Raw genomic sequence first — 10351 nt, 5'->3', positions numbered from 1 at the left:
CCCATTCCCACGCAGATGCAGGTAATTGGAGAAATTCCAAAAGTTTAACCCCCTTACCAGCTCCATCTCCCACTGCGGCAGAGGTTTATCAAGACACCCATTGAATATGTCCTTGAGGACCACATCAGGGAGATTTAGCCTCTCTGCCCGCGACCAAAATCATTGGGTGAAGGCCCTCACCTCAATACCCCTCTGGCGAAGTGTAGTCAGACCCTGGGGAGATCATGGTGGTTTGTTCTGTCACGGTGCACACAAGAACAAGATGTTAAGGATCCAGTTGCAGCATTTATTGTAGGGTAATCCAAAAGTCAAAATCCAGGGAACAGGCAAGGGTCAAAATCCATATAACAGTCCACAAAACCAGAGGTAACGAAAGTGCACATAACAATTACAACAAACCACAACTGAGGACAGAAACAACTGAGACTAAATAGACAGACACTAATGAAAAAACACAAAACAGCTGAGTGCAATGAACGAGGTTAATGAGTCCAGGAGTGAATTATGGGAATTGCAGTTCAGACAAGTGACAAAAGTCCATGTTGGAGTGCCCTCTGGTGGCTAAACGGGGCACTCCAACTCATGATCATGACACACTGACTCTCTTTGCACACTTTATATATAATACATTCAGAATTTTAATATAAGTTTTGTTTTTCATGCTATGAGAGGACCACCCACCAATTGCACTCTGCAGTTTCAGAAGATTTCTACATATAAATGCAGGATTCATGCTCAAAATTGCTACCATAACCATAACACGGGACAAAAATATGCAATAATAAGAATAAGAAATGTAAATGCAGACTAGAAAAATATTAGAATTTTTGTATCAATATTTTTGAAATTCTATTCCAATTATTTGTAAAATTACTTAATCTTAAATGTCTCACTATAAATTGCTATTCTTATTATGGTGGAGCCGTTGTTTACACATTAGGCTACATCTGCACTTTATTATAACACCCTCACTGATTTCAGAAGCACCCTCGATGATTTGATTCTGGAACCGGACCTGCACCGAACCGGAACTTAAATTGGATGCACAGAAAAATACAGGTTAAACTCACAGCACATGCAGTGATAAAGCTTTGAGACGCGAATGTGCTTCTCGCGTGAATATTCTCATACCTGAGCAACCGTTTTTATTAGATCAGCCTTTGCCGTGTGATAAGCGCACTAAGCTGTAACGCGATTTTGTTTTCTGTTCAGTTGACGGATGATTTGTCCTTTACATAATCATCAGGCGATCTCTTCTCGATGAACTGATAAAGCCGCAAGATGCGTGATATATCAATAGATGGCGGTAATGCACGATTTTAGTTCGTGATCTGAAGACACTGTGCTGCTTCAATGCATTGCAAAACGGAATGTAACTTGTAGCTTTTGGTCGTGCTACACCGATACTTGCTGGAAAATGCAGTTAACTACTGGAAAAGCTACACTGTTTTAAAAGTAGCTGAACTACATACAAGCTACTGAAAAATGTAGTTAAACTAGTAGCGCCGCTACATGTAGTTAACTACTCCCCAACACTGGTAATATGACATGTTGCGCTCTGTCTCAATCGCCTGTATCCACTTTTTAGTCCTTAAATGCTTTTTTGTTTTTTGGGTCGACAGCTTATAAAAACTTCTGGGTTTTTTAGCTTGTTTTCTGTACACCATGTCACGCAGCAGCTTTAAGACATCGTTCTGTTTTTGTTAAAAGTCAGAAATGACAAGGAGGCAGCCACACGCAAGACAAAGTCAATGGAGACGGTTGCATTGTTTTCCCCCCTGTGGGCATAGTTTTCAGATTATGACGCATGTCGCTCTGTCTCTATGGACACACAGACACACTGCTGTGAGCATGTAAGATATGCTGCTGTTGCATAAATAGACATACATAAATCCCCAAACAAAGCAAGGAACAAGAAGAATGACACAATACAAGCTAACAATCCAGTTGAATGTGACACAAAAGTTTGGGGATGAAGAGATGGGATTGGGATTGAGACATGGGTACAATATATTTAAACCTTGTGAATCAACAGCTCCTTATACTGTGCGTCATGAATTGCACCTCAGCTTTAACATACATCATCTTCTAAAGCCATACAATAACTTTGTGTAAGGAACTTATCAAAAATTAGAGTTTTATTAACTGAAAATGTTTACTCATGCATGTTCAAAATCATGATTCATGCAAGAACTTCATTATTTGCACAGTAAGAATCCCAGCGCACAGCTAACACCATAGAAAGAGTAAAAGAACAATGAGAAACTGAGCAAACTAATTAGTTCTGGTGTGTATCAGGTTTGGATGTACAAAGGGATAAATGGTGATTTGAGAGCTTCTGCATTAGGCAAGATTTGAGTTTTTTCTTAGTTTGTTATTATTTCTATACAAACTTACACTCTAAAAAATGCTGGGTTAAAAACAACCCAAGTTGGGTTGAAAATGGACAAACCGAGCGGTTGGGTTAAATGTTTGACCAACCTGTTGGGTAGTTTTATTTAACTCAACTATTGTTTAAATATTAGGTTAAACTTTATTTTAAGGTGTAATTATACATTTAAGTACTGAGTGATGACAATTAACTATATGTATACTTACTATAGGGTTAGGGTTAGGATGAGGGTTTGGTTTTTTAACAACATATGCACAATTTTCAATAATTTTTAAAGAAATATGTTGTTCATTGTTGATCATTGTTCACAATTAAACGTTTTCCTCACAAAACAAGCTGCTCATTCAGAGCAAAAAAAGTCCTGCATGTGTTGTTCAGAACTGCTAATATATAGAAGCGGTTTGTCAAAACACTCCAAGGGAGTTCCTAATTATTGTATATAGTTTGGGTGTAAAAATTGTTCATTTAGAGTTAGAGGTTGAGCTCTAGATAGATGCTCTAGGACCAGATTTACTAAACAGGGCAAATTAATGTGAGAGCGCAATTCCACAAATGTGCCGATGGGAGTGACAAGTTTTGCGTGCAATCTATTGCTGAAGCGCAAAATAAAGAACACAGACGTCAGACAGACGAGTCAAATCATTTACCAATGCAATCTACCAAGAGCAGTGCAAATTAGCTTTGGGATGCAAATAAGCAGAGGTGATGCTCTCATGCAGGTCAACACAGGCGCAACTTGTTACATGTAATCTGACAAACACCTACATATATATAGGTCTAAACTCCTACAAATGCATATGGAATAAGGTCAGCCACAAAAACAAAACAGTCCAAGACTTTTTACTGCAAATTTTGCACTGTGTGTCTTTAGTAAATCCTGACAGTAGCTTTTTAACACAGAAAGAGGGTTTGCGCTGCTGCAAGCTGTTAGTAAATATAGTTAGTTACTCACCATTATGATGTTCAGTGTTCTTTTTAGTATTCAATAGTGTTGTGGTCAGATAAGCAGGTGTTACCTCTGTAAATTACGGCATGATCAGTGTTGCGTTAAGCCTTTGCGGGGTCTTGGGCTAACGAATGCAAAGCCCCCATTTTTAATTGATACTTATATGGATCTTTTTCTCAATATCTTTTAATCTTTGCTGTTTTCTGTTACTGCCTGAACTTCACATTATTTGTAGTGCAGCCATCCATAATCGCAGTAAGATTTGTACTTAACTGTCATCTTTAATTTGTTAGTAAATTTTCATAAACCATTAACGGTCCCACTTTATATTAAGTGGCCTTAACTACTATGTACTTACATTTAAATTAATCATTTGATACAATGCACTTATTGTGTACATACATGTTTTTACATTGTACTTATATCTTAAAAACACCTGCATGTAATTACATCTGTAATTAATTTCTGTAATTACATTCATAATTACACTGTTGACCCATCCCTTAACCCTTACCCCTACCCTTAAACCTACCCATACCACCAAAGCTTTCCCTAACCTTACCCGTACCCCACCTCAATAGCAGCAAAAGTGTTTTGCAATTCAATATGAACCCAATAAGTACATTGTACTTATTTTTTGATGTAAGTACATAGTAGTTAAGGCCACTTAATATAAAGTGGGACCCAATTAACAAACTTTCGGCTTTCAAATGCTGTGCCACTGTCATATTTTCTTACATTTACAATTTCTGATAATGGAAGAACATCATGGAAACAAACAGGGTCAACAGCTGGGAAGAAGAAGAAGAGTAAGGATGTGTGGTAGAAGGGTAAGGAGGCAAAACAGAGGAAGAGGTGGATAAGGCAAAGAGCGTAGGCATGTTTCTAGTGAAATAAGGACCACTATTGTAAACAATGTTTTCAATCGTGACCTTACAGTGGCTTATGCAGGTCTAAATGTGCAGCTGAATGTTTGGAGAAAAACCTTTTCCTCAATCATTCAAGCATTTCATAGACGTATGTATTTCAGCAATGTGCACTGCACTCTAATATGGTATGCATGCTATAATCCTAATATTACAGTAGCATTTTTATGCTTACAGTAGCATATTACACTTGCTTTACACTTACAGTATAGCAGGCTAAATGAACTTTATACATAATATACACAAGAATACATATATACAGTATATGTATATAGTCTTGTCTTTTTTATCACAAGGACATTTTACATTGATTTGTTGACAGACCAACAGTAAATACAAAACTGTGAATCCTGTCCAGACTTTTGCAGTCTCCCATATACAGTAATGTGTCCATTTACTGTTAAAATTGATATGCCATACAGATAAAGTGCAGTGTTGTGCAGTTTCAATCACTGTCATAAAAACTGTAGCCATAGTTTGCATCTGAAATATTCATCACTGTTATATTGACAACATGGCTAAGCATATTGACTATCTTGTTCGAGAACAATGACACAAGGACTTGTCATTCTGATGGCACTGATATGTTCATTGACATAAATACTTCCTTTTGAGAGATAAACTAAGGATTTTGAGCAAGTTACAGGCTTTTGCAGGTAATCCAATATGTTGTGCCGTTTTTTTTTTTACGAATTGTTTTGAGAAATGAACATACTGTTTTGCAAATTTTAAGGATGATTCGAGAAATGTACCAAAACAACTGAGAAAAACTGTAAAACGCAAAAGAGAATTGTCTTGGGGGCCCCCTAGTGTTCGTAATATTTCACACCTAGACATCAAAATTCAGCATACAAAACACAGCAATGGTGGCAATCAACAAAACAAAAGTGCCAAACTCAACAACAGCACACAGTATGCACTGCGACATGAATCTTTTGTTTTGAAAATGTCATGGTCATGATCTTAGGTCACTGGGTCATGCTGACACACTCCGCTCGGATTCCCTGTAATCAGGTAGTAATTCATGGTATTTTCCAGAGCGGAAAGAACAGCCCAAGCAGTGACGTCAGCAGTAATTGGTCAGGACACTCTCCCTGTCCTGCAAGAGCTCCTGTCTCAGTGTGTGTTTGTCTGCGGAGCTGTGAGCGATCTCTCCTGAAGCTCCGGCACTGCAGCGCGGCATCATGGGGAACTCGGCCAGCATGACTGTGGAGGAGCTGACCGCATTCCACTCTCACAAGTGGTACCGGAAATTCATGACCGAGTGTCCGTCCGGTCAGCTCGCCTTCTACGAGTTCAAGAAGTTCTTCGGGCTGAAGAATCTGTCGGAGTCCTCAAACGTGTACGTCGAGACCATGTTCAAGACCTTCGACATCAACGACGTAAGACAGTCTGTTATTATTCTGTTTATGATTTACTGTTCTGCTAAATGTTCTCATCATTGTTGATATTATATTATATTATATTATCCTTTTCTGAAGTGTGTTATCAGTTCTCATGAAATGAGGAAATTTCCTTAAGTGTAAACCTGATATATAGAGATGTGAGTGTTGAATGAACTCACTGGTCAGCGATGGCCTCGCATCCCTTCTGCTTCATTTCAGCAGAGGATTGTGGGTAATTGGATCTGTGTTAATACAGTAAACTCAGATCAAACAGCAGCACTGCAGAAGGTCAGAGATCTTTAATAAGACCCATCAAAGCCGGTAATCTGGTTAACAGAGGAGTGTGTGTGTATACTCCTCATTGACCGCTCTACTTTATGTCTGATCCCGGCTTTCATTCACGTCACGACACTTTCCATGAACGTCTGTAATATTACGTCATGGATTAATGTCTCTATTACAGCTTGATTTTTTGCTCATAATGACTTAAAAACTCATCTTTACATGGCCACCAAAAACTAGAAGACCTGGGGCTTTAATTTATAAAATGTTGTGTAGAAACTGTCCTACATTTGATCTAAGATAATTTCACAAATGTGCATAAGTGTGATTCTGAATTGATATAAGTCATAAATTAGTATGTTAATAACCATTACTGGCCAGTCTGAGTAGGCGGGGCTTTTTGAATGAGGAGGCATGGCATTGTGAGTGAGGGGCGGGGCGTTGTGAATGAGGGGGTGGGGTATTGTGAGTGAGGGGTGGGTGTTGTGAGAGGGGGCGGGTGTTATGAGTGAGGGGGTGGGGCATTGTAAGTGAGGGGTGGGGCGTTGTGAGAGGTGGGCGTTGTGAGAGGTGGGGTGTTGTGAGTGAGGGGTGGGGTGTTGTGAGTGAGGGGCAGGTGTTTTGAGTGAGGGGTGGGGTGTTGTGAGTGAGGGGCAGGTGTTTTGAGTGAGGGTGGGGTGTTGTGAGTGAGGGGCAGGTGTTGTGAGTGAGGGGTGGGGCGTTGTGAGTGAGGGGCAGGTGTTTTGAGTGAGGGTGGGGTGTTGTGAGTGAGGGGCAGGTGTTGTGAGTGAGGGGTGGGGCGTTGTGAGTGAGGGGCAGGTGTTTTGAGTGAGGGGTGGGGTGTTGTGAGTGAGGGGCAGGTGTTTTGAGTGAGGGGTGGGGCGTTGTGAGTGAGGGGCAGGTGTTGTGAGTGAGGGTGGGGCGTTGTGAGTGAGGGCAGGTGTTGTGAGTGAGGGATGAGGGGAGTGAGGGGGTGGGGCGTTGTGAGTGAGGGGCAGGTGTTTTGAGTGAGGGGTGGGGCGTTGTGAGTGAGGGGCAGGTGTTGTGAGTGAGGGGTGGGGCGTTGTGAGTGAGGGGCAGGTGTTGTGAGTGAGGGATGAGGGGAGTGAGGGGTGGGGCGTTGTGAGTGAGGGGCAGGTGTTTTGAGTGAGGGGTGGGGTGTTGTGAGTGAGGGGCAGGTGTTGTGAGTGAGGGGTGGGGCGTTGTGAGTGAGGGGCAGGTGTTGTGAGTGAGGGATGAGGGGAGTGAGGGGGTGGGGCGTTGTGAGTGAGGGGCAGGTGTTTTGAGTGAGGGGTGGGGCGTTGTGAGTGAGGGGCAGGTGTTGTGAGTGAGGGGTGGGGCGTTGTGAGTGAGGGGCAGGTGTTGTGAGTGAGGGGTGGGGCGTTGTGAGTGAGGGATGAGAGGAGTGAGGGGTGGGGCGTTGTGAGTGAGGGGCAGGTGTTTTGAGTGAGGGGTGGGGTGTTGTGAGTGAGGGGCAGGTGTTGTGAGTGAGGGGTGGGCGTTGTGAGTGAGGGGCAGGTGTTGTGAGTGAGGGATGAGGGGAGTGAGGGGTGGGGCGTTGTGAGTGAGGGGCAGGTGTTTTGAGTGAGGGGTGGGGTGTTGTGAGTGAGGGCAGGTGTTGTGAGTGAGGGGTGGGCGTTGTGAGTGAGGGGCAGGTGTTGTGAGTGAGGGATGAGGGGAGTGAGGGGGTGGGGCGTTGTGAGTGAGGGGCAGGTGTTTTGAGTGAGGGGTGGGGCGTTGTGAGTGAGGGGCAGGTGTTGTGAGTGAGGGGTGGGGCGTTGTGAGTGAGGGGCAGGTGTTGTGAGTGAGGGATGAGGGGAGTGAGGGGGTGGGGCGTTGTGAGTGAGGGGCAGGTGTTTTGAGTGAGGGGTGGGTGTTGTGAGTGAGGGCAGGTGTTGTGAGTGAGGGGTGGGGCGTTGTGAGTGAGGGCAGGTGTTGTGAGTGAGGGGTGGGGCGTTGTGAGTGAGGGATGAGAGGAGTGAGGGGGTGGGGCGTTGTGAGTGAGGGGCAGGTGTTGTGAGTGAGGGGTGGGGTGTTGTGAGTGAGGGGCAGGTGTTGTGAGTGAGGGGTGGGGCGTTGTGAGTGAGGGATGAGAGGAGTGAGGGGGTGGGCGTTGTGAGTGAGGGGCAGGTGTTTTGAGTGAGGGGTGGGGTGTTGTGAGTGAGGGGCAGGTGTTGTGAGTGAGGGGTGGGGCGTTGTGAGTGAGGGGCAGGTGTTGTGAGTGAGGGATGAGGGGAGTGAGGGGTGGGGCGTTGTGAGTGAGGGGCAGGTGTTTTGAGTGAGGGGTGGGGCGTTGTGAGTGAGGGATGGGGTGTTGTGAGTGAGGGGTGGGGTGTTGTGAGTGAGGGGTGGGGCGTTGTGAGTGAGGGGCAGGTGTTGTGAACTTTCACAGAAGCCAACATAAAAGTTTGTCATCAAACTTCACTCACCTGGTCTCTGCTGCTCTATTTCTGTGGCCGTGACATAAATAATCAAACAGATAATATCTGTAAGTGAAAGAACGTCTATTATATCATAACTATGATAATTTGATATGTATATGGTGATATGTTGTTTAAGTGTATTGTGTGTTGATGTTGTCAGGACGGCTGTATAGATTTCATGGAGTACGTCGCGGCTCTGAGTTTGGTCCTGAAGGGCGGCGTTCAGCAGAAGCTGCGCTGGTACTTCAAACTGTTTGACATGGACGGCAGTGGATGCATTGACCGCGACGAGCTGCTGCTGATCTTCAAGGTGTCATTTTTTATTCAGTTTCTCTTCGGCGCCACCTGCTGGTGTCACCGAATGTCTGCTCACTTTCATCTCTTCCTGTTTTTCTGCTCCAGGCCGTTCAAGCCATTAACGGATTAGAGCCGGAGATTTCTGCTGAGGACTTGGCTGACATGGTGTTTAGCAAGATTGACGTCAATGGAGACGGTAATCTTTTTTATTAATCTATGCTATTTAAATATGTAAATGAAACAATAAGATTTACATATGTAGCTGTGTGTGTTTAGGCGAGCTGTCTCTGGATGAGTTCATTGAAGGCATCGGGGCAGACGAGGTTCTCACGGTGATGTTGACCCAGAGCTTGGATCTGACTCATATCGTCAGTAATATCTACAGCGAGACTGACTCTGAACAGCAGGTCGACTGATCCCAGACCAGACTGAGATCAGGCTGCCAAACATGATGATGTAGGGAAGGGAGTCTGGACCGTTTCTGAACTCTGAACTGAACCTGTTGATTCAGCACTGACCGAAGAGGTTTAAACTCTTAACACATCAGATATTAACAGTATTATTAACAGAATAGTGTTCGTCTTAGATGCACTGCATTTCAAAAGCCAGCAGAATGATTATTTCCCTGTAATCTCACAGAATAACTGAGACTAGAGCAAATGCTTTATTTAAGTGCACTTCTGTCCAATCAAAATAAAAAAAATTTTTATTAAATTAAACCTGCAAAATGCAAAAAAATTTCGGTCCTGTGATGCATATCAGTAAAAAAATGTGTCATGCAAGAACATGCTTGTATAGACTCATCACTGGACTGCTAGTCCACTCCTGGCCAGCAGGAGGCGCTCTCTTCTGAGCGACCCTATAAATCAGCCTCTAAGCACTAACACTCATATATCCTCCAGATCAGCAGATGGCACCACTCTTCACTCCTGCTGAACACCACTCATTACGCCTGATTTGTTACGCCTGTATAGAGTGCCTCAGGGATGACGTGTTTTTGTAGGCCAACCCGGAAGTTAGCGGCGCACGGGTTCCCTTGGTTGAAAGCCTATGCATTTTTCCAATAGACTTTTGGAAAATCACAGAAAATAAGCTCTGTGTTTAACAAAGGGTTATGACACTTACACGTTTTGTCTATCAAGATAATCTTTACAAGTTAACACAACATGTATAGATTTTGAAGCCTAAATAAAGTCGTCAGATATAAAAGGCTAACAGTAGGCTATAAACGGACTACAGCACACCATGGTCGTGGATCAACATCATCACCACCAAACTTCCTCAAACTGTATTTAAAAAACAACATTATTTAAAAACATGCTCGCTGATTATGATCTGTGCTGTGTATGCCCTAATGAAAAAAAAGTATACTAAGTATACTTGCAGCAAGACTAATTATTAGTATATTTCAAGTGTGTTAATGATTAGTTCATTTAAAGTGTGCTATTTTGAAACAACTAATTTTGTACTAAGTATATTTAAGTTGAAATTAAGTAGTATTAAAATACAACTTTAAGTATATTTAGTATACTTATGTGTACTAAATTGGAACAACTTCATGTATACTTAGTACACTTTAAGTATGTCTGTGTAGGGACTAATTACATGCTTGATTAGTGATATTAAAGTGTACTTAATTTGTGTTATAAGTATACTTTGTGTTAAAAGTATAATTTTTTGTTATAATATACGTTGTATTA

General features: G+C 42.7%; 1 protein-coding gene across 1 annotated transcript; it reads left to right on the top strand.

Moving 5' to 3' along the window:
• The first annotated feature begins 4643 nt into the window (after positions 1-4643).
• Positions 4644-9366, top strand: LOC125262783 (guanylyl cyclase-activating protein 1-like). The gene is made up of 4 exons (XM_048181665.1): positions 4644-5646; positions 8515-8664; positions 8757-8847; positions 8928-9366. The coding sequence occupies exons 1-4, from the start codon at positions 5449-5451 to the stop codon at positions 9065-9067; spliced, it is 579 nt and encodes a 192-aa protein (XP_048037622.1). The 5' UTR covers positions 4644-5448; the 3' UTR covers positions 9068-9366.
• The last annotated feature ends 985 nt before the right edge of the window (positions 9367-10351 follow it).

Source organism: Megalobrama amblycephala, linkage group LG2 (assembly GCF_018812025.1).
Source record: "Megalobrama amblycephala isolate DHTTF-2021 linkage group LG2, ASM1881202v1, whole genome shotgun sequence".
In the NCBI taxonomy this organism is placed as follows: Eukaryota; Metazoa; Chordata; class Actinopteri; order Cypriniformes; family Xenocyprididae; genus Megalobrama; species Megalobrama amblycephala.
Note: the sequence above shows the minus strand (reverse complement) of the source record. Positions and strands in the feature narration are given on the sequence as shown.

Bases quoted from the DNA above. Each gene is read 5' to 3' on its own strand.
- LOC125262783 (XM_048181665.1), top strand. From the start codon at position 5,449: ATGGGGAACTCGGCCAGCATGACTGTGGAGGAGCTGACCGCATTCCAC. The intron at 5,647-8,514 runs GTAAGACAGTCT...TGATGTTGTCAG, and splicing joins AGACCTTCGACATCAACGAC to GACGGCTGTATAGATTTCAT. The intron at 8,848-8,927 runs GTAATCTTTTTT...GTGTGTGTTTAG, and splicing joins GATTGACGTCAATGGAGACG to GCGAGCTGTCTCTGGATGAG.